This window comes from Aspergillus melleus, assembly GCF_016097325.1.
Source record: "Aspergillus melleus strain CBS 546.65 chromosome Unknown contig5, whole genome shotgun sequence".
Taxonomy (NCBI): domain Eukaryota; kingdom Fungi; phylum Ascomycota; class Eurotiomycetes; order Eurotiales; family Aspergillaceae; genus Aspergillus; species Aspergillus melleus.
This window is the reverse complement of record NW_025763374.1, coordinates 70,088-91,929: the sequence shown is the minus strand read 5'-3', so window position 1 is coordinate 91,929 and position 21,842 is coordinate 70,088. Positions and strand designations below refer to the sequence as shown.

Here is a 21,842-nt window from a genome sequence, read left to right as displayed (position 1 = left end):
TGGTCGGAAGAGATAGATTCTAGACACATTCCCCTGGCACTCACATGCCTCATCGGCCTTGGTTCCTGGCCAATAAAGAACCATGCGGTGGTTTAATCCGCGCCGTGAAAATAGACCGCACCCAAACCATCGACTCCCTTTTGATCTTTGCGTCAAGCCATAATAGCTCTGTGGCTGTCGGATACCTGGCTTTGTTCGTGTTATTCTTTCTGTTTTTGAGTAGTCTCATATCTTGTGTTTCTCGAGATGTCAAGTGTTATTTAGGTTAAGGAAACCCGGATCGTTGGCTGAAGGTTTCATTTTTAAACTCTCCTATGTAGACTCATACATGATATCGCGTGGACGTCAGTCCTGGTAATATCCGGAATGGCTCCAGCCGATGACTCTAACCCCTCGTCAAATCCCTCATACCCTCATACAGTCTCGATCAGGTCAACTTCACCTTCTCTCTATCCTTTTACCATACTTCAAAGTTGCCCATCATGAGTCCCGACAAACTGTCTAAACGCCGTCGCCTTATGCTATGCCTCAGACTCCCTCGCACCAAGCCACTCACGGAATTCTTCTTCCTGCTTGATCTACCGAATGAATTAATCGTTCTCATTTGTCAATTTCTCACCCTAGAGAAAGACATCAACAACTTCAGTCGATGCAGTCATCGCCTACACGAGCTCCTGACCTTCAATCTCTACCGCCACAACATCGCCCATTATGCCAGTTCAGCGTTAGTCTGGGCGGTTGACAGGGGCCAAGCTGGCACCGTGGAGAAGATGCTAGAACACGGCGCCGATCCAAACCGCTGCGTAGATCCCATCGACCATCGCACCCCGCTGACGATGGCCATTTCTGCCAATCAGCACACGATCGCCAACCTGCTTCTCGAGTCGCAGAAATGCAGCCTTGATAAGACTGATAGGATGGGAGGTTGCCCGCTCAGCGTGGCCGTATCCCGCAATAACATAGCGGTTGTGCTATCACTGCTCAAATACGGGGTTGGTGCCAGAATGGGACATACGGTACAAAGTTCGTTCCGGATCGCGATGTATGCTGGGTATACAGACATCATGCACCTGTTGTTGACTCAGGCCGTTGTCGATGTGAACGACCAATGTCACGCACATGGCGCGCCATTCCTAGTCCATGCTGCCTATGAAGGTCGGTCCGAGGCGCTATCTCTATTACTCTCGCGCACAGACATCAATGTTGAGGTTACAGATCGACATGGTAACACCGCCTTGATGGTCGCGGCCAAGGGAGGGAGGACTCAGGCTGTGAAGACATTACTCGCCAAAGGCGCTCTTCCTTACGCCATCAACAAATTATCGGAGTCTGTCTTATCCTTAGCTGCACGTGGGGGTCGTGACGAAGTTATCAACTTACTGCTGCCATATCGAAGAGTCAACATCGAGTCCCGCTCAGCGGCCGGACTCACCCCCCTGATGGAAGCGGCCAGGGGCGGACACGACAGTACGGTCCGCCTGTTACTTCAGCGTGGAGCGGACCCTAACTGTCGAGATTGGTTTCAGTATTCAGCCTTATCAGTGGCGGCGGCGTGCAGAAGACCATCGGTGTGCAGAGTTCTCCTGGAGGACGGCCGTGTGGATGTAAATGTCAAGTGTAGCCAAGGCAGAACACCTCTCGCCTTGGCAATATCTGCTCTTGGCTACACCCGATTCGATGATCCCTGTGATTACTCCCCGATGACCGAGAAGGTTCTCGAAGTCGCTCAGGTTCTGCTCTCAGCTGCCGATATCGACCCGGATTCCGAAGATAGGTACGGAGAAACACCTCTCACGCACGCGATTTGCTTCTGCAATACGCCACTCGTGGAGCTGCTCTTGATGCAAGACTCTGTTGAACCCAATGCCCAGGATAGACTTGGTCGCACCCCGCTATTACGGGCAGCCCAAAGACTTATGCAAAGCTGTCCTATGACAGACGTACATCATAACCAATGCCGCATTATTACTGCACTCCTAGATATGGCACGTGTGGATGTGAATGTTAAAGATAACGACGGGCGGACTGCCTTGTCGCACGCTGCCTCCCGCGGCCGTGAGGACATCGTCATGGTTCTGATCCAAAAGGGAGCCGACCTCACAATCGTCAGTAATTCTGGTATGTCGCCTCTGCAATACGCCGAAAAGGAGCTCCGGCTCTGTCGCTATGGTATCTATGGTCCCTATAGTTCCCATGGTCGCCGTTATCGCCGTCGTGAGCAATCGCGTTATCTGCCCACGATCGCGATATTGAAGAAACATTCGGAGACTGGAAGTACTGCAGGATTGTTTGGTCGATTATTCAGAAAGAGAGGCGACTGCAACATTCAGCGAGATTGAATCGAGTTGTTTGTGGACTGTTCGCTTTTCTGTATCTGGGGTCCTTTCGTGTTTGAATAGCTATAAGCTACATTACTCCACAGCCTTAATTTACTTTTAATCCAGTCACCACCCAATCCAGCTCCTTAGCTTGGTTCTTATTCTTTTTCTTTGTAGGTACAGTACGTTCCAGCAAATCCGAGTTGTTCGTGTGACGGATATATATCTCCGCTGGTTCGGATAGACGCGACATCAAACCAACACTACAGAGTCCCCATCTGGGTGAAAAGTCTAGACTAGACCTGTGGGGTCTCCTGTTGATTGACATCCCATACTCCGAATGCAGAAAAAGACACCGTCGTCTACTCCGTACTCGGTGGATTGCTGCAGCATCGGACCGCCGTCACGGCGCCACGCCATTTTCGGCCATGACACTTACTCCGTTCAGACTGGAGATGGGAGATCAGATATGGATCTTACGCTATTCTTTCGATTATGACACCCGGTCCGTCAGGAGAACCAGCCGAAGTATTGGAATAGTTTCGAATAGTTTCAGTGCATCTGGATGGGACGGGATGGGATTGGGTGAGTACCTATAGCATGGTCTCGGAAAATACGAGGCGAAACATTGATATTTCACGATTATCTCCTGGCTAAATATAGATCTTTATGGCAATATCCCTGATTATTCCTTAAGGGGAGGGAAAACGGGTGAGACTATACGACATATTGAATACTTTGTTGGCTATCGGAGCGGTGTACGGACTACACAGTGTAATCGCACGTTATGGACAACTGTAAGGTACTCCCGGTCACCGACGCCTATAAATTTCCCTGGCGGTCGCCATAGGCGGGTTTAAATAGAACAAAGGCATCGGGAGCAGCGTCAGACAGACAAGCACAGCCTTGGGCATCCCTTACCCTTTGGCCCTCTGGCTCTGCCTTCTGGACTGGCCCACCTGTCGGACAGGTCACGTCGCACTCCTTGCGTCGGCGGCCAGGGCTCTGCAGGTCCTGATCGGGCTGGATTGGAAGGAGTGGGGTGACAGGAGGATCCGAGTGGATGAGAGTTGGGCGAGGACATACCGCGAGTTGGCAGGATTTAGGAGAAGTGGTAATGAAGTATGTGGAAGTCAACAACAACAAGAGTCGAGTTATGTACATACCGGATCTGTCCTCGTTGTGTACACTACGGCATGTGGTGCCTGGACACCCGTCAGGCACTCAGGCACCCAGGCAGCGTAAACAAACAGCGCAATGCCGGCTAAATTTAGTTAGCGCGGCCCCGGATGAGTCAGCCAGGCCGCTTTTCAGAGCAAAAGAACTTCTTCTTCTCTCGCTCCTTTTCTTTCATCTCTCCTTACAGTTCGAAAGACTACGGAGTACTCCAGAGTTGAAATCCATCCCTGATCCCCCGTCATGCCTCGTCTCCTTTATATTCCATCCACCACAGCATCAGATGGGCGATGATCCCAGATGGGTTTCAGGTGTATCACCTCTCCCCGCTCCACAGTGGGTCACAACCCTGCGCCACCGAAACGACGAAATCGATTCGGACGGTTCCACCGGGTGCGCGTCGCCCGACCAACAGTCGCTGCTGTGTGAAACTTTGCGGTCTTAGCCGATGGGGAAGGGCCAATGGCACTCGAGTCATCGCTGGAGCTGATTCACTTCGCCATGGATCCCAGTGGCACGCACAGTTTTTTGCTCCTCCACCAGCCTGAGCAATGGTGACCGGTGTCTTGTGCCCATGCAGGGTGCATGCATGGCCAGATGGCCCGATGGAGGCAAGAGAAGATGGAAGGATTACACCGTGTAAGAGAGAAAGAGAAAGCAATCCAGGAGATTCCCGTCTGATGGATGGAGGCGCGGTGGATCCGGTGACGACACGGCCAACTTCCCCTTCGTCTGCCGGCTCACGGTCGCTTGACCTGCAATACTAGAAGACAGAAGACTGAATACTTCGTACTATTTGCGTTCCAACTTCCCATCCGTACTCCGGTTTCTCGACCGCTGCGAATTTAGAATCCAATCTCAAACTCCCCTTGAGCGGAGCCCTTGTCACCACGTTGAACGTTGCCCTAAGCTGATCGTCCCGTTGGAACATCGACAGAGGACAAAGTGAAAGTAGAGACTGAAAGTCGGAAGTCTGAAGGAGAGTGAGAATCGGAATCAAGGCTTAGCCTCGCTATATTTAGTGTACGCGGTTCCACCACAGCCTGGCGGACTGATCCTATTGCCTTATCCAGACTCAGACCCTTCTTTTCTCTCTCTTTCTCGCTTTCTTCCCTCGCTTCTTTTTCCCCTGCCCTTTCCAGTTTCTTCTCCTCCCTTTCGTCCTTTCGCCTTTCCGCCGTATCCCTTGATTGTTTGTCGATCTTCCGACTCCGACCTTTGTTCCTTGGGCTTCGATTGTATTTTCGTCCCTTTTTCTCTGCAACGCCCTTTTTCTTTTTTAACCTTTTCCCTATTAAGGTCTCTGCGCTCTCCTCCCCGTCACTCGTTGATTTCCCTCGATTCCTTCGTTTCTAACCACCACCCATCTCATCAACCGCCGAGATGGGTACCCCGGGGCCCTTCAAATCTCATTCTTCTCAACACAGTCGGAGTAGTTACTACTCTCACAGTCCGTCGGGAGTGAGTCTGATCGATCTGGTGCGCCCTGTCTTAAGTGAGGCTAACGTATAGAATAGGGAACGCCCGGAGTTTCGGAGAGCGGTGATCAGGAACAGTCGCTGCTGTATCGCAACCAGCCCAGTCCCTATGGCAGCGGTGCCCCCTTCGAAGACCCCAGCGTCTCGTCCGACTCGCTGCGTCGCTACACCCTGCACGACCCCGGAGTGACCGTCTTCGCTGCCCCGCCCTACCAAGAGTCCGAAGCCGCCGACATTTACGATGCTCGCGCCTCCGACCGCAGCGGGATCAAGATGGATACGTGGCAGCACAGCCAGGCCGGCGGTGCCAGTCGGTCGACGGGCGCTCTTCGCCGATACGGAACGAGAAAGATCAACCTGGTGCAGGGCTCCGTCCTGAGTGTCGACTACCCCGTCCCCAGTGCCATTCAGAACGCCATTCAGCCCGAATACCGCGAGGCCGAGGAGGCGTTTTCGGAGGAATTCACGCATATGCGATGTAGGTCTTTCCCCCTGCATGTGAGCCGTCGCCAGAGGATGATCCCCGGACTAATTGCTTCGACGCAGACACCGCGGCCACCTGTGACCCCGACGAATTCACCCTGCGAAACGGATACAATCTGCGCCCGGCCATCTACAACCGACACACCGAGCTGTTGATCGCCATCACCTACTACAACGAAGATAAAGTGCTGACCGCCCGAACCCTGCACGGTGTTATGCAGAATGTCCGCGATATCGTCAACTTGAAGAAATCTGAATTCTGGAACAAGGGAGGTCCAGCCTGGCAGAAGATCGTGGTCGCTCTAGTCTTCGATGGTATCGAGCCCTGCGATAAAAACACCCTGGACGTGCTGGCCACCGTTGGTATCTACCAAGACGGCGTGATGAAGAAGGATGTTGACGGTCGCGAGACGGTCGCTCATATCGTAAGTCATGCTTTTTGCTACCGAGCGCGTTGGGGCGCCTCTTCGCCATGCTCGAATTCGCAGAACTTCGCAAAACTAACGGTCGCAGTTCGAATATACCACCCAGCTTTCGGTCACCGCGAATCAGCAACTGATCCGTCCCCAAGGCAATGATTCCTCCAACCTGCCGCCCGTCCAGATGATCTTCTGCCTGAAACAGAAGAACACGAAGAAAATCAACTCCCATCGTTGGCTGTTCAACGCCTTCAGCCGAATTCTGAACCCCGAAGTCGCCATTCTGCTGGACGCAGGAACTAAGCCCGGTCGCAAATCCCTCCTGGCCCTCTGGGAAGCCTTCTACAACGATAAAACTCTAGGCGGAGCGTGTGGTGAGATTCACGCCATGTTAGGAAAGGGTTGGGGCAAGGTCCTCAACCCACTCGTGGCTTCCCAGAACTTCGAGTATAAAATTTCCAACATCTTGGATAAGCCGCTGGAGAGTTCCTTCGGCTATGTCAGTGTGTTGCCCGGTGCCTTCTCCGCGTACCGGTATCGCGCAATTATGGGCCGGCCCCTCGAGCAGTATTTCCACGGAGATCATACGCTGTCGAAGCGACTCGGTAAGAAGGGTATCGACGGAATGAACATCTTCAAAAAGAACATGTTTTTGGCTGAGGATCGAATTCTGTGCTTCGAATTGGTGGCTAAAGCCGGTTTCAAATGGCATCTGAGTTACGTCAAGGCGTCCAAGGGCGAGACTGACGTGCCGGAGGGAACGGCTGAGTTTATCGGTCAACGTCGACGTTGGCTGAACGGTTCGTTCGCGGCTGGTTTGTATGCCATGATGCATTTCGGACGTATCTACCGCAGTGGTCACAGCATCATTCGTATCGCGTTCTTGCATCTGCAGATGCTCTACAATTTCTGTCAAGTCGTCATGACCTGGTTCTCGCTGGGTAAGTGGATTGCTCCTTGTCTTGGAATGCTAAACTAACTTGCGCAGCATCCTACTGGCTGACCAGTTCGGTCATTCTGGATCTCGTGGGTACGCCTAGTCAAGGAAACAAGAACAAGGGATGGCCGTTCGGTAACGAGGTCACCCCTATTCTGAACAACTTTGTCAAATTCTTTTACCTGTTTTTCCTGATGCTGCAGTTCATCCTGGCCTTGGGTAACCGACCGAAGGGGTGAGTCTAGACATCCGATTTCGTCAGGGCGCATGCTAACTTTCACAGAACGCGAATTCACTACACTCTGTCCTTCCTCTACTTCTCTCTGGTTCAAATCTACGTGCTGGTCGACTCTTTCTACCTGGTCGCAAGTGCCTTTAGCGGTGATATGATGGATTTCGACATGGATAACGGTGTCGGAGCCTTTTTGTCGTCCTTCTTCAGTTCCAGTAGTGGAGGTATCGTGTTGATCGCCTTGGTGTCGACCTACGGTATCTACGCTGTCGCCAGTTTCCTGTACGCCGACCCGTGGCACATCTTCACCAGTTCCTGGGCCTACTTCGTGACCATGACCACGTCCATCAACATCCTGATGGTGTACGCCTTCTGCAACTGGCACGACGTGTCGTGGGGTACCAAGGGATCCGATAAGGCGGAGGCGCTGCCCTCGGCGCAAACCAAAAAGGACGACGGCGAGAAGAACAACTTCATCGAGGAACTGGACAAACCGCAGGCGGATATCGACAGTCAGTTCGAGGCGACAGTCAAACGGGCGTTGGCGCCGTTCATCGAGCCCGAGGAAGACACTTCGCCCAGCTTGGACGACTCCTTCCGAAACTTCCGTACCGCGCTGGTCCTGCTGTGGGTGTTCAGTAACCTGATCATGTCGTTGCTGATCACCAGTACCTCCGTGTCCCGCATGTGCCTGACAGTAAGTTGATCACTTTCCTTGTCTGGGCGGCTCTCGACGATCACTAACCGCTCTGAATAGAACACCTCCACCGGGCGAACGGCCATGTTCTTCCAGATCATCTTGTGGGGAACGGCGGGTCTGTCGTTCTTCCGATTCTTCGGATCGTTGTTCTTCCTGGCCAAGTCGGGTATCAAGTGCTGCGTCAACCGACGCTGAGCACCTTTTTTCTTATTCTTTCATTTTTCGACATTTGCCATTGTATGTATATGGGATGGGAGTGTATAGGGCGGCAAAAGGAACCCCGTCAGTTGATACGACGCATGATACCTAATCTGATGATTTGTTTTTGTGATTGGGTTCTACCATGTAGCTGTAGTTTTTATTTAATCTCCGGATAGACGAATTTAATACTTTTCCAGGTCAAATCATATACTCCCTTCCAAATCACCCACTCCCACAGTCCAGTGGAGTTGATCAGATAGGAGAAAAACTCCTCCACAACAACCCCAAACAACTCAGATTCCCAATCCACCAACAAACCCCCCTCAACTGACTCCATCCCGCCTGCTCAACCCCAATATAAACTGCCGCATGAGCCAGCCTCGCCAGCGTATACACCGCCACGCTGCGATTAATGACCGTATTCTCCACCCCGGCCCAACTGGCCATGCTGACAGCCCCGACGAGCAGCGTGTAGTTCTCGACTGCGTTGGCGTGTGCGGCCTCGTTGCGGTGGAGTCGGTCGAGTTGTCTCTGGGTGATCTTGCCGGAGGATACGGCTGCCGAGCCGTATTTTGTTAGGTCTTGTCGCGGGGACACGTTGTGGTCGAGTCCGTAGTATTGTTTTAGGGTTCGTGAAGAGAGGAGTCCGTATGCCCAGATGAAGTTGAAGATAAGGGCGTACGGCGCGTAGTTGGGGATTGGGGTTGTGGGTGGCGTGGCGCTGAGGCCGAGGGCTGTGAGGAGGGTCATTGTGACTGATGGGGTTTTGGTTTCAGGTGATGATCGTGATGGGAGGAAATAGAGGCGTTGAGGGCATTTCTAGTGAGCTATATAACTTGTTCTATGTGATCTGACTCAGACTGTCGGATGGAGTTTGTTTATCTCCGTCGTCGGGTCTGATCGGGGGAATACGAGGTGCCGGAACTGCGTCATCCGTTCGAATCCCCCTGGATGAAAAAGAACGTAGAATCGTGAACAGTTGTATGTCTAGCTCGCACGAACATAGGAAGTATATACAACGTGAAATTCAATCTAGATGCGGAACCGTGGCGTCTCCCCCTGCGACCGAATATGCGCCACATCCACCAACCGACCCAGGATCACGTACTCCAGTTTCAACTTGATGCTGTAGACCAGCGCCTTCATCGTCACCTGGAATGTAAAGTACCCGGCATACTGGATCGCCACGATCGACAGGTCCAGGAAGATGATCACCACGTTGACGCCGAGGAGTTGCGATAGCACGCTGCGCGAGATTCCGCCCCGGTCTAGACGCAGCAGGCGCGCCGTCTCGCGGATATAGATTGCCGAGAGGAGTAGTTCCTGTAGACAGAACCACACCAGCTGGATGCGCTCGACGATGCCGAACCCCAGCGTCACGCGCCGGGAGTGCGGGAGGGCGTTGTTGGCGAGTTCCATCGCCGAGCAGGCGGAGTGGATGAGGACGCCGTCGAAGATGATTAGGTACAGGAGGGCCTTGAGGACTCGTTCGCGGTGTAGAACTAGGTGGAGGCGCGACCACAGGACCAGCGAGTGGCCCGTTACCATGGCGCTCCATCCCACGTCCACGATGGCGAGTTCGAGAAACCCGCGGGTGAAGGTGATATCGAACAGGCGCAGGATGTATCCGAGGCCGAAGGGGATGATGGCGACCGACGAAATGAACAGGCTCCAGAAGTAGCTGCCCTCGTAGCGTTTAAAGGTGTTTAGACACAGCACGATGAGATCGATGGCGTTGCACCAAGCCAGTGCGATGAGCATCGGGTAGACATACTGCGCGGTGGTGTTGGGGAGGCGCGACTCTAAGCCCGTACCCGCGCCATCGTCCTGAGTGAAGCGGGGCATGGACGTGAAGATGCAGATGGCGAGAAAGCCATCTTGGGGAAGTTCTTTTCAGTCGAGAGTTTTCAGGGGAAGGGAAGCACACGAGGAGCGCCGGTCGAAGGAAGAGAGAAAGTTAAGCTTTCCATGGCTCCGGCCGGCCTGAGGCGTCACCATCGCTGCGTCGGGGAGGCGGTGTGGCCTAGCAGTTCGCAGTTCTTGTCAGCTGCTTGGGAAACCCTACTTTGTCTGCTGTTCTACACGGTGTACATGATCCGGATAAGAAGTCCGTCACGTCTGCATGTCGAGATTAGATGCTGCAGACTGTCACGGGTCACTTCGTTGCAGCTGTCAAATCGTTCACACGTGCAGAACCACCAACAGCCACTGGCCGCGTCATCTCCGACTCGACATTCAGATCGACATCGCCATGACTCGTTTTGGACATGATAGTCTGCACTAAGCTCCTAACGTCCGGCCGGAGCGGAGTACAGGGGCACGCGGGAACTACTCCGTAATCCTCCTGTTTGCTGCTCGGTTTGACAATTCCGTGTCCACGATGGCCTGAGTCTAACGGATAGATACTCCGAGCCAAGTAGAATGACTGCGATTATCTCTCCTTCCAGCGTCCGTTTTCTCCCCACGTGGTTAACTTCCCGCAGCCTCCGAGGTGTCTCCGGTCTCGGATGGGATATAAAACGGTCATGGCTGCTCGTGGATTCGTTTCTGTCAGTCGGCAAACCCGTACACCATGAAGCTCCTTTTCTTCTCTCTGCCTCTCGCCTACGCCCTCAACATCGTCTCGTCCAATGACGATGGCTGGGCTGAGAGCAATGTCCGCGCCCTTCACAGCGCTTTGACCGATGCCGGTCACACCGTGGTGCTTTCCGCGCCGGCCGAGAACAAGAGCGGTTCCGGTATGTTCTCATATAGAACTCTGCAAAGTCGCGCATAGACGAAATGCTAATTCAATCCTAGGGTCCAAGGACGAGGATCCGACTGCTCTGACCGACCCCTGCCAATACAACAGCTGCCCCGCCGGCAGCCCGGCCACGGGATACAATGAGTCGTCCCCGGAACTCAACTACGTCAACTCGTATCCCGTCACCTCGATGAACTACGGCATCGACACTCTGGCCCCCAAATTCTTCAATGGCGCGCCCGACCTCGCCGTGTCGGGTCCCAACGTCGGTGCCAACCTCGGCATCAGCGTCTTCTTCTCCGGCACCGTCGGCGCTGCCACTGCGGCCGTTAAGGCTGGAGTCCCAGCCCTCGCCTTCTCTGGCCGGTCGGGCTCCCCTACGGCGTGGAACGAAACCACCCCTGAATCGAGCACTTTCTACGCAGACCTGGCCACCAACTTCACCGAGCGCGTCGTGGCCAACGGAGCACCGTACCTGCCGGACGGCACCTGGCTGAATGTGAACTTTCCGAAGTTCGAGGACGGCTGCGACAGCGTCGGCGACGTCAAGTTCGTCTTGACGAGAATCTTCACTGCTGTGCCGTTGGTCTCTGGTGACGATGTGGAAACGTGTGGCAGTAACCGGCTTCCTACGGAGACGAAGGTCGTCCTGTCCGGATGCTACGCTAGCGTGTCGGTTGGGCAGTCTAGTGACAAGAGGGATGCCAATGCGACGGTACAGGGAGAGGTGCTGGAGAGACTGGGCGGGTTGGAGTGTTTGGAGTAGACTATTCCCTACCAGCTGTACATAGGTTTGAGAACACATAGTACAATTCTGCACATAAGGTAATTGATAGTTTTGGGCCTATTCCTAATGAAATTACGATTTTGCAAATTGTGTCATTGAATAGTATTGCACTTATCTCTAACGACGTACGAGAAGGGGGAGAGGGAGAAGGACTCAGACGGTTGTTTGAAGAATACGAAGCCAATCCGACGCCAGGCGCGGATACCATGCATAGTGTAATTGAATTCTCTTGTACTTGTCCCTATCGAAGACTGCGCGTTTTCATAACGAATAGTGCTATACCGTCATGCAACTTATCAAAATCAATATATGCGAAGCTGAAGATAACCATTCACCATGGCACGTCCATCCACGGGTCAACCTAAGCGCTCAAATGCCGCAGAATCAACGCACCACGACACCACGATGCAGAGCTAACATGCAAAAAGGCATTTCTCCGAACAACGTGCCCAAATTCTCCGATGACCACCTCCTCAGTTCCTGCAGAACCAAGATCCACCAACTACTAGTCCCCAACTAGTGTACCAAGTATCTCCGCCAGTGAGCGTCCATCTTGGCACCACGATGGCTGATCGTCAGGGCGGGTTTGACGGACCCCGACGGCCTTCAAAAGGGCTATCCGCTGTTCAGATGTTAAAGTTTGCCAATCTGTCTGTCAATCTTGTCAATCTTGTCAATCTGCCTTCCGCTGTCATTTTTACTTTTTGCCGTCATGCGTTCCTCTCTGCTCGCGTTCTCCCTTGGGCTGGTCGCCCTGGTCGGAGCGGATAGTATTGACCATGACAAAGTCGTCGGGTTCGAAGAGACCGTGCCCACCGGTACCACAGGCGAGGTTTACAAGGCTTATCAGCCCTATCTCAAGGTGGTGAACGGGTGTGTGCCATTTCCGGCTGTCGATGCGGACGGAAACACCAAGTAAGTATCCTTTTTAAGTCCCGTATCACCCCTGAACTGAATCTCTCCATCCCCTTTTCGAGTGTCAGACAACAGAGTATACATGTCTAACAATTCAAAGTGCCGGTCTGAACCCCTCCGGCGCTCCCTCCGCCGACTGCGCCTCCAGCACGGGACAGGTCTACGTGCGCTCCGGCGACTCCTCGTCCGGCGACGCCCATGCATTGCTCTACTCATGGTACTTCCCCAAGGACTCGCCCAGCACGGGACTCGGCCACCGTCACGACTGGGAAGGCGTGATCGTCTGGCTGTCTGACGCGTCGTCTACCTCCGCTGACAACGTCCTCGCCGTGTGTCCTTCCGCGCACGGCGGCTGGGACTGTTCCACGGATGGATACACCTTGCAGGGAACGCGGCCGTTGATCAAGTACGAGAGTGTCTGGCCGGTTAATCACCAGTGTGGATTGACGAGCACGGTTGGGGGTGAACAGCCGTTGGTGGCGTGGGAGAGTTTGCCCGCGGTTGCGCAGAAGGCGTTGGAGGATACGGACTTTGGGGATGGGAATGTGCCGTTTAAGGATGCTAACTTTGAGAATAATCTGGCAAAGGCGACATACTAATAGTTATCCGGACCTCGGCAGAGCATGGCCGTTTGATTTTTTTTTTTTTTTTTTGTTTCCAGTTGTTTTGTTCATAGCTATAGTTCTTGTTAAAATTGATAAGTTCAATGTAATTTACTTGCAGAGAGTATACTGAAACTGAAAGTGATTAAAACAGTATAGATTGATATTGAGTCTATCTTCCATCCAACCTAATATCCTACATCACCCACAAGCGAACTGCTTTTGCCATGGGATTCTCCCTAGCAGATCAACTGCTTACTGGGAAGAGATGCACTGAGAGTAGTAAGGGTTGTACTTGTGGCAGGTGTATCCCTCGGGGCAAGCGGTGGCGCCCTGGAAGTTCAGGCCGCCGCACTGAGCGTAGGGCTTGTTGGCACCGGTGGGAGCGGCCGAGGCGGACGAGGAGATGGCGGTGGAGGAAACCGGGGGAGACACCACGGGGGGCTGGCTGGTGACGGCAGGCTGAGTAGGGGCCGGGGCGCTGGTGGCGCTCACCAGGGTGGAGGGAGCGGGAGCCTGGGCAGGGGCGCTGGAGGCCGTGGGCACGGCGACCTTGGTGCTGGGGACGCTGCTGCCGCTGCCGACGGTGGCGGTGCCGGTGGAGGTCACCTTGGAGGTGCTCTGCTTGATGGAGGAGGCACCGGTGTACTGGGCGGGTCCGGGGACTGTGTAGGACGAGATGGAGGAGTAGATGTTCACTTCGATGCCGGGACCGTCGGACTTGTACAGAGAGGTACCGGCAACACCCTCGGGCTCGTCAGTGCCGGAGCCGGAGACCTTGAGGTTGAAGCACTGGGGGTAGTTCTGGGCACCGCCGGCGGTCTGGGCGCCGTGCAGGGCGATCAGCTCGTGACGCAGCACGTACTCGCCGGGAGCGATGGACTCGGGGATCTGCACGAGCCAGCTGTTGTCGTTCTCGATCAGCTGGTCGTCACCCCAGGTCCCGGGCACCTCAGAGTTGTCGACGAGACCGACGCCGTCGATCTTGAAGAACTTCAGCTCGGTCTTGTCGACGGTGGAGCAGCCACCCTCGCACTTGGCCAGGTAGTCGATGACGGGGCCGTGGTGCGACTCGGGCCACTCTGTCCACTTGATGTTGATGCTGTCACCGGCCTTGACGGCGATGTGGCCCTGGGCGTTGGTGGCGTTCTGGTGGCAGATGATGTCCTCGGACGAGTAGTCGGTCACGAAGCCGTTACCGGTGTTGGGGGTGGTCCAGGCAGCGACCTTGGGAGGATCTTCCATGTAGGGGAAGCTGCCAATGTCGAAACCGGCGAAGGAAACGCCGTTGACGACGACGTTGGTGACATGGCCGTGAGCAGCCACGCGAGTGGCGGCCAACAAGGAAGTCAAAAGAGACACAGACTGGATGGAAGGCATCTTGTATGTAAAAAAGAATGTGCTTTTCTAAGGTTGAAAAGATTGAACGTAGGAATGAATGAAGTCGACGATAAGAAGGAAAGGAAGAAAGAATGAATGCGGCCCGGCGCAAGGAATGAAGGACTCAGTCAATGAGCAAAGAATGAATGAAGATGATACTCTCGAAAAGATCCAGCAGGGAATGAGAATCTGACGTCCTTTTAAAGCCGTGATGGAGCCAACGAAGCTACGGAGCAAGCTTAACCAGCGGAGGAATTCCACCGAGCCCAGCGTTGCAGATTGGCCGCCGTTGCCAATCAGAAAGACCCGAGATAGGCCAGTGGAGCCGGCTGTCATTTAGCTGATTCTGATATCTCCCATCCCCCCCTGCATGCCGGTGAAATTTCTGCCGGAGCAGGTTGAAACTGTCGTGAAACGGCCATGTGGCGGATAGATTAACCCTAGCCCTGCCGGGACAAACCGGTTTGACTCGACTCACTGCCGGTGAACCAGGACATGACAGGCGATAAACATCAAACATTAAGTACTAAACATTAGACATGATTCAACCCTTCAACACACGGCAAAAAGCAACAAAAACACGCGGATGAAGAGATTAATGCTCGTCAACCGTCTTGCGCCCCTGCGTCTTCCCCGTCGATCGATGACATGCCCAGCATGCCCAGACAAACAGCGCCAAATGCAGCGTCCTACATTGGTCCAGCATAGATTAATCTACCGAATTCGGTCAGGAGGGTCCAAGACAGTCCGAGAACTTACCCATCCGAAAGGGACATCGCGGCCCCAAACGCCTGGACCTGGCCGACGTTCACCGCGCATGGGTCCTTGACACACTGGTAGTCCATTCCGTATGGCTCCAGCACCGCCAGCAACGCAATAGTCGAACCCACCACGGCGCCAAATGCGAGAAAGTCCATGGCGATGTAGATGCCGGCATGTAGGGGTCGGTTGAACAGCAGTAGTACGATCAATGCGACCGTTGACCAGACAAAAGCATAGGCCACCTAAGGAAACCGACCGAGCGTGAGCAAATGAATCAGGGCTGGCTCCACCGACGATCACTTACAGTTATCATGACTATAAGGCATATTGAAGAGCCATTGACGTCGGTATAGACACTCTTATGGGCTTGGACAGCCCAGGCAAAAACAATTAATGCGACCAGTGAGCTCAGCACGGCGCTTACGCGCAGTGCCAAGATGATCGGGTGACCGTCCTGCGAGAAATCTTTGGATACTTGCATTCCGAGGGATATCTGTAAGAGTAGTTGATACTACAATGCCAGCAGAGTCGTTTGATATGGGCTTTATAACTCGAGAACCGTTGATCGACGTGTGAACACGAAGGGGCTCAGCACCGTAGATTGAGCGATCGCCTGTTGCTGATTTACCTCATTCGGGCGATCGTCGTGGCGATGTTTTCCATTCTTTGGATCGCGAATCGTGGCCAAGTATGAGGACAAGGCTGCTGGACGCTGTCTAGTCGGGTTAAATATGATTTGCGTCTTTTTTCTGTGTATATTTCCAATTGCGGGATGAGTTGCAGATCAGGTGGCTGAGAGGTTTAGACCCTGCGTTGGACCTCGCAATGCAATGACGTAGATATATTGGCTAGGTTCTTAAAGGGAGAACTGCCCCATAGGAAGATTATCAAACACTCATAATCTAATAGCAGAAACAGAGGGTGCGTCCTTTTGAGTGCGAGATATATAAATCTGCGCGGCAATACTATAGTCAACATATCCAATCCCAGATCTGACAGGAATATGCACGCATAGAGCAGTTGAACATTCTACTAAGACATCGTCTCATAATTCTTTTTAGCCCCCCACAACAATCTGTTCTCACAGAGGAATGTAGTGCAAAGATGTGTCGATGGCAGTGCTTAGGGTAGACTTTATTCAAGTTTTGGCTTGGTGGAGTCGCGCGACCGCAGAGCCAGCACGAATGAACGGTGGATTTGGGATGGACCGAACGACGTGACTGATTTGTAGTATGGTGTATTCATGCACTGCGATGGTTGCCTCTGGCTTAGAAGCACCAACGAAATACAAATAGACAAGATACTGTTCGAGCACTACGCGCCTGCTACGCAAGGACAGCTGTTGATCCTAGCGCAAGCACTGTTCTCGAGCTTCAGCCAACCACAGCGACTGAAGACTAAAGAGAGTAGGTGCTTTGCACAGAGTACCATAAGAGCCGCCATGTAGGGTCGTCACTAACACTCATTCCGTGATGTTCCGATCGGTTTCATTCAAAGATGGTCATGCGAGGACATGCAAGGTAGGGTTCCTTAGGGCACGTGTGCGACCGTGCAAAGTCTTGATCAGATTTCCAACGACACTCAGACGTGGAAAGAGAGACTGGAGGACCAGAGAAATCTCCGGTGCGCTAACTTGCCTTTGCACGCTGGGGCACCCGTTCAGACCCTTGATTCTTTTGCCCAGCTGTCATCGTATTCGCCCCCAAAGGGAAATTTCTGGGCATGCCAACCGGACCGGACGAGGATGATCTCATGCAATCTACCTCAATGACCGGAGGTCTTGGAGTCTTGGAAATTCCAATCACGGCGAGCCCTTAGCTAAAATTGTCTTGGGGCCAAGACGCAGTCTCTCGAATCCCTCATTGGTCTTTGTTGGCCCTCGCTTTGTCGCATATTCCTGCGTACTCGTACTTGGGGAACCGCTCGTCAACTCGCAAGCGTTATACAGAATATTTTACTGAACGAGAACCGATCGGGTTAATTCTCGCTCAAGGTCAACTTCCTAATAAATAGCGGAAGTTGGCCTCTAATCAATGTGAATCCATCCTTCTAATCCTCCAATACCACCCTGAAATGCCACTCGAATCAACGTACTTCTTGGCGTCGCACAGGCCATGGCGTCGAAGTCATCTGCTGAGCGTCTTCATGCAAACTTGTAGCCCATCATGTCATATACCAGTCTTTTGATCTAGATCAACAACGAAAGAGTCCACGTGGAACATGCGAAACATGTGGTGTCCGGCCAAGAGAAGCACGCCTTTGTCTGTTCGTTTTGTTCCTCTTCTGTATGCTCTTCTTGGAATCTGTCGCTGAGAAGGAGATGCGTCGCATTCTCCTGTCAATCTGCCGACACAAAAATTCCTAACCACGGAATGCTTTTCAGCCCCCATTTTCTGCCGTGCAACATCCCCAGGATTCGGTCCCCGGGTTCGAAAATCCTTTGTCCCGGTCTCTGCTATACGGGCTCTCGCCGAGGTAATGTCAACGGGCAACAGAAAATCCTTATCCCGGTCAAGCTGACCTCTTGCCTGTCAGGCTGGGATGGCAATGCAGACTTCTTGCCACAGGCGGACATGATCATCACTCGACAAAGGCCTCTCTTCTTGGCTGCCAATGACTGGTCAAACTCCCTGGGAGCCAAGCACGCCGAGCATTTTCCTGCCTGCTGCATTTGGTGTTCTGTCGGAGGGGTGGCCTGCTTTTCTCTGTTGTTTGCTCTATCTCGTGTCTGACTCATGAAAACATCAGTCGGATCCACCAGTTGTTTTTGCCTTTTTCGTTTCCCCCAGATTTCCCAGTCTCGTATATCTTGGCACCGGTTCTCCCGTTCAATATCGACTGGTACAAACTTAAGGGCTCAACACAAAGACCGGCTTAACTCGCGGCGCCACCGACTGAAAGCTCTGCCATCTTTCAACACTACCAGCCCTTCCCCTGCGCCGTCGACGTCGTACGCGGCATTTTTAACCGGGCTGGGTGCACGGAACTGGCCGTCGCGCCCTTCCGACTGGTATCCTCAATCCATCGGGCTGACGGCCAGGATTAAGCCATCTGCAGCCTAAGAGCGCCACGCTGCGTTTCTTTGGACTCTAATCCTCTTGGCCTGGAGACGGTGGGGAGACCCTCCCCGAGTGAGTCTGGAGTCTGGAGAAAGACCAGTCACTTTCTGCGGGGATGAAGCCTTGGAAAAAATTTTCTTTTTTCTCTTTTGTTCTATTCGAGCCTGAAGGTTGCATGCCATCCATGGCTAACCCCCCTGTTTGTTGCATCAGGCAAACGGGCGACGTTAAAAGCGCCCGCATCGCCTCCCTGGGCATGTCTGTTGCCCCAGAATTTTCTCCCCTCTGAGCTCTCTCATTTGCCTGTCATCACTTTTCTGATCTTCGATCTCGATCTGCCCCTCGTTGACCCCTCGCCATGGGTGAGAAACCTTCCGACCCCGAAGCTCCCGTCGAGACCTCCAACCACCTAGAGTCGTCCGTCTCCATTGAGAAAGAAAATGCAGCGGATCTGGCTCGCCAGTGGTCGCGCGACGTGAAGAAGGATCACTCTGCCCCGGTGACCCAGAACACGAAGCTCAAGAACCCTCTTGCCGGTCTAACCCAGGAGGAGCTGTTCCGCGATGTCGAGGAGTTTGCCCGCGAGAAGAACCTCGAACAGATCGTGGAGGATCTCAAGAAAGGCGCCCTCGTGGCCCAGGACCCGAAGGTCTTCGAACAGTTGAACGGGTTGGAAGAAAGCGACAAGGAGCTGTTGCGACGCGAGAAGACTCATCGCTGGCACCAACCATGGATGATGTACTTCATGACCAGTAGGTCCCCTCCACCTTCGCGACTCTACCCGGGCCGTTCGAGTTGGCTAACGTCATGTAGTTCTCTGTGCTGGTTCCGCTATCGTGCAGGGCATGGATCAAACTGCAGTCAACGGTGCGCAGGAGTTTTACTTCGACGAGTTCAACGTCACCAATCGGTGGCAGCAGGGCCTTTTGAACGGCGCACCATATCTCTGCTCGGCCGTCATCGGATGTTGGACGACGGCGCCGCTGAATCGCTGGTTTGGCCGTCGCGGCTGCATCTTCATCTCTTGCTTCATCTCCTTTGCTGCCTCCTTCTGGATGGCCGCGGCGCACACCTGGTGGAACCTGCTGCTGGGTCGATTCCTGTTGGGGTTCGCCGTCGGTGCCAAATCCACCACCACCCCCGTGTACGGTGCCGAGTGCGCGCCGTCTAACATTCGTGGCGCGCTGGTGATGATGTGGCAAATGTGGACGGCCTTCGGTATCATGCTGGGCTATATTGCGTCGGTCGCTTTCATGGATGTCCACAGCGACAGCCTGGTCGGTTTGAACTGGCGACTGATGCTAGGATCCACCGCTATTCCGTATGTCCCATTCTCAGGTGCATCTCAGCAATGGTGACTAATTCCATTCCAGCCCAATGGTTGTTTGCGCACAGGTCTATTTCTGCCCTGAGTCCCCTCGATGGTATATGATGCGGAACCGCTACCAGGACGCATTCAACGCGCTCTGCCAGCTGCGTCCTTCTAGCTTCCAGGCCGCTCGAGACCTGTACTATATTCATTCGGCATTGAAGGTCGAAGAGAAGATGCGCGAGGGCAAGCAACTCTGGCGGGAGATGTTCACCGTGCCTCGTAACCGCCGTGCCGCCCAGTCTTCCTTCTTCGTCATGTTCATGCAGCAGGTATGTTCCTGTCAGCGCTTGTTGATGCTGCAGCAGTCTGACCGTTTCTTTCTTTAGTTCTGCGGAGTCAACGCCATCATGTATTACTCCTCGTCCATGTTCCGCGATGCCGGCCTGTCCCGTCGCGTGGCCCTGGTCACCTCGCTGGGCTGCGGTATCACCAACTGGATCTTCGCCCTGCCCGCCGTCTACACCATCGACACCTTCGGTCGTCGGAACCTGCTGCTGACCACGTTCCCGCTCATGTCGCTCTTCCTGCTCTTCACCGGTTTCTCCTTTTATATCCCCGAGTCTTCGCAAACGGCGCGAACAGCCTGCGTGGCCACGGGTATATACCTGTACATGATCGTGTACTCGCCCGGTGAGGGTCCAGTGCCTTTCACCTACTCTGCAGAAGCCTTCGTAAGTTTCCTCTCTCTGCTTGGAACATACATTTCCCGACTAACTGATATCCCTAGCCTTTGTATATCCGTGACGTGGGTATGTCCTTCGCCACCGCCACCACCTGGGGTTTCAACTTCATCGTCTCCCTCACGTGGCTGCCGCTGCGAGACGCGTTCACCCCGCAAGGTGCCTTCGGGTGGTACGCGGCGTGGAACTTCTTCGGCTGGATCTTCTGTTACTTCTGTCTGCCCGAGACCAAAGCGCTGTCTTTGGAAGAACTCGACCAGGTCTTCTCCATCCCGACGCGCAGACACATCAACCATTACTGGGGGATGTTGCCGTGGTATTTCAAGAAGTACATTCTGCGGGGCGACGTGCCACCACAGAAACAGCTCTACGATTATGAGTAGACGGTTTGGTTGAGGAAAGAAGTCGAGGGGGCGGGAGGGATTCCAGTATGTGTGCTGCGCTGGTTGGGTTGTTGTTTAATGTGCTGTGATGGACGTGTATGAGCCAATCTATTGTATCTCTTTGGTTCTGTTTTTGTTTTCCCTTTCTTGGTTCTTCCGTGATGACCGAAAGGTGAAGGGAGTAGATCGTTGTCGTTTATACCCGATATACTACTGTACCTACTCCGTATAGGTAGCCTAGTGGAACTCATTTTTATTTCATTGATCCCAGTCCAGTTTAGTTCGGGTTCGACACCGAACTATGTCTGAGTGCAAGTCACACGTGCAAGGAAAACTCTTCCATCTGCTCAGGTATCTGATCTAGCATTTGCCGGTCCCAGACCCTCTCGGACAGATTCCATTATTAATTGAGTCCACCGACGAAACAGCTGCATGTCGATCCCTGCGGCAGGGACGGCATGCTCGAACGCAGGTTCGTCTAGCGGATGGAGACCTTGGAGCAGAACCAGCCTTTAGGAACTCAAATCAAGCGAAACAAGTCTCCATTTGATCGAGAATATGCCAAATGGTTCAAGGAAGGTGGAATCGCGAGAGCATCTCCATCCCGAACAAGGAAGATCGACCGATCGAATAGCCGAAGTCCCGCCCGGCAGAATCTCTTTGTGATGATTGGGTAACAATTTTGCGAGACCCATCCGTCTAGCCTTCTTCGGCTAGCGCAATGGCGGGCGGCTGCAGCTTGCCGCGGACCCCCATTGGTCAGAGACACACCCCCTGGCCGTCGCCCCACGTGGGGTGGATGCCTGGGGCCACCCATTACCTAACGGAAAGCGGCGTCTCCCACACACTCAGGCACCGAATTTGCAGAATTCCACGGTCTGGGTGAGTCAGGCCACTGTCGGTGGTGGTTTCAGCTCTTCGCTGGTTCTGGATCCTGAACTTTCTTCTGTCGGCTTTTCTCTTATCTCGCGATTCCACTATAGCTAGCTTCCTTCAGCTGGTCGGACGGCCCAGTAGGTTATCGGTATATCCATCCCTGTTCGTGGGGCTCGGTTTTATTTTTTATTTTTGGCTTCTCTTTTCTTTTCTCCCCTCTTCGCGACTAGTCAGTGCGGCGGAGATTCGGAAGCTCTCCTTTCTGCTTGTTTAGTGGGAGAGAAAATCTGTTGAACCTGATTCCCGGCAGCAAATCCTTTCCTCTTCACGCACCCTGAC

General features: G+C 53.6%; 9 protein-coding genes across 9 annotated transcripts; 5 read left to right on the top strand and 4 right to left on the bottom strand.

Annotated features, from left to right (window-relative positions):
• Positions 1-482: 482 nt before the first annotated feature.
• Positions 483-2,339, top strand: LDX57_008573 (uncharacterized protein; the record flags this gene model as incomplete). The annotated part of the gene is made up of 1 exon (XM_046090294.1): positions 483-2,339. One exon carries the CDS (start codon positions 483-485, stop codon positions 2,337-2,339), a length of 1,857 nt encoding a protein of 618 aa, XP_045946267.1.
• Positions 2,340-4,877: 2,538 nt separating this feature from the next.
• Positions 4,878-7,938, top strand: LDX57_008572 (uncharacterized protein; the record flags this gene model as incomplete). The annotated part of the gene is made up of 7 exons (XM_046090293.1): positions 4,878-4,955; positions 5,012-5,450; positions 5,519-5,880; positions 5,969-6,815; positions 6,863-7,046; positions 7,095-7,740; positions 7,801-7,938. The coding sequence occupies 7 exons, from the start codon at positions 4,878-4,880 to the stop codon at positions 7,936-7,938; spliced, it is 2,694 nt and encodes an 897-aa protein (XP_045946266.1).
• Positions 7,939-8,196: 258 nt separating this feature from the next.
• LDX57_008571 (MAPEG family protein) lies at positions 8,197-8,694 on the bottom strand (the record flags this gene model as incomplete). Its single annotated transcript, XM_046090292.1, has 1 exon — positions 8,197-8,694. One exon carries the CDS (start codon positions 8,692-8,694, stop codon positions 8,197-8,199), a length of 498 nt encoding a protein of 165 aa, XP_045946265.1.
• An 89-nt stretch (positions 8,695-8,783) lies between these two features.
• On the bottom strand, positions 8,784-10,070 carry LDX57_008570 (uncharacterized protein). Its single transcript, XM_046090291.1, has one exon. It carries the CDS (start codon positions 9,787-9,789, stop codon positions 8,977-8,979), a length of 813 nt encoding a protein of 270 aa, XP_045946264.1. The 5' UTR covers positions 9,790-10,070; the 3' UTR covers positions 8,784-8,976.
• Positions 10,071-10,516: 446 nt separating this feature from the next.
• LDX57_008569 (5'/3'-nucleotidase SurE) lies at positions 10,517-11,453 on the top strand (the record flags this gene model as incomplete). The annotated part of the gene is made up of 2 exons (XM_046090290.1): positions 10,517-10,682; positions 10,744-11,453. 2 exons carry the CDS (start codon positions 10,517-10,519, stop codon positions 11,451-11,453), a joined length of 876 nt encoding a protein of 291 aa, XP_045946263.1.
• Positions 11,454-12,186: 733 nt separating this feature from the next.
• On the top strand, positions 12,187-12,988 carry LDX57_008568 (NPP1 family protein; the record flags this gene model as incomplete). Its single annotated transcript, XM_046090289.1, has 2 exons — positions 12,187-12,389; positions 12,490-12,988. The coding sequence occupies 2 exons, from the start codon at positions 12,187-12,189 to the stop codon at positions 12,986-12,988; spliced, it is 702 nt and encodes a 233-aa protein (XP_045946262.1).
• A 258-nt stretch (positions 12,989-13,246) lies between these two features.
• Positions 13,247-14,371, bottom strand: LDX57_008567 (uncharacterized protein; the record flags this gene model as incomplete). The annotated part of the gene is made up of 1 exon (XM_046090288.1): positions 13,247-14,371. The coding sequence occupies one exon, from the start codon at positions 14,369-14,371 to the stop codon at positions 13,247-13,249; it is 1,125 nt and encodes a 374-aa protein (XP_045946261.1).
• Positions 14,372-14,966: 595 nt separating this feature from the next.
• On the bottom strand, positions 14,967-15,614 carry LDX57_008566 (uncharacterized protein; the record flags this gene model as incomplete). The annotated part of the gene is made up of 3 exons (XM_046090287.1): positions 14,967-15,060; positions 15,131-15,375; positions 15,438-15,614. The coding sequence occupies 3 exons, from the start codon at positions 15,612-15,614 to the stop codon at positions 14,967-14,969; spliced, it is 516 nt and encodes a 171-aa protein (XP_045946260.1).
• Positions 15,615-18,550: 2,936 nt separating this feature from the next.
• On the top strand, positions 18,551-20,627 carry LDX57_008565 (sugar porter family MFS transporter; the record flags this gene model as incomplete). Its single annotated transcript, XM_046090286.1, has 5 exons — positions 18,551-18,944; positions 19,006-19,513; positions 19,566-19,833; positions 19,891-20,235; positions 20,292-20,627. The coding sequence occupies 5 exons, from the start codon at positions 18,551-18,553 to the stop codon at positions 20,625-20,627; spliced, it is 1,851 nt and encodes a 616-aa protein (XP_045946259.1).
• Positions 20,628-21,842: the final 1,215 nt, after the last annotated feature.

Coding starts and splice junctions, on each gene's coding strand:
- LDX57_008570 (XM_046090291.1), bottom strand. CDS start 9,789: ATGCCCCGCTTCACTCAGGACGATGGCGCGGGTACGGGCTTAGAGTCG.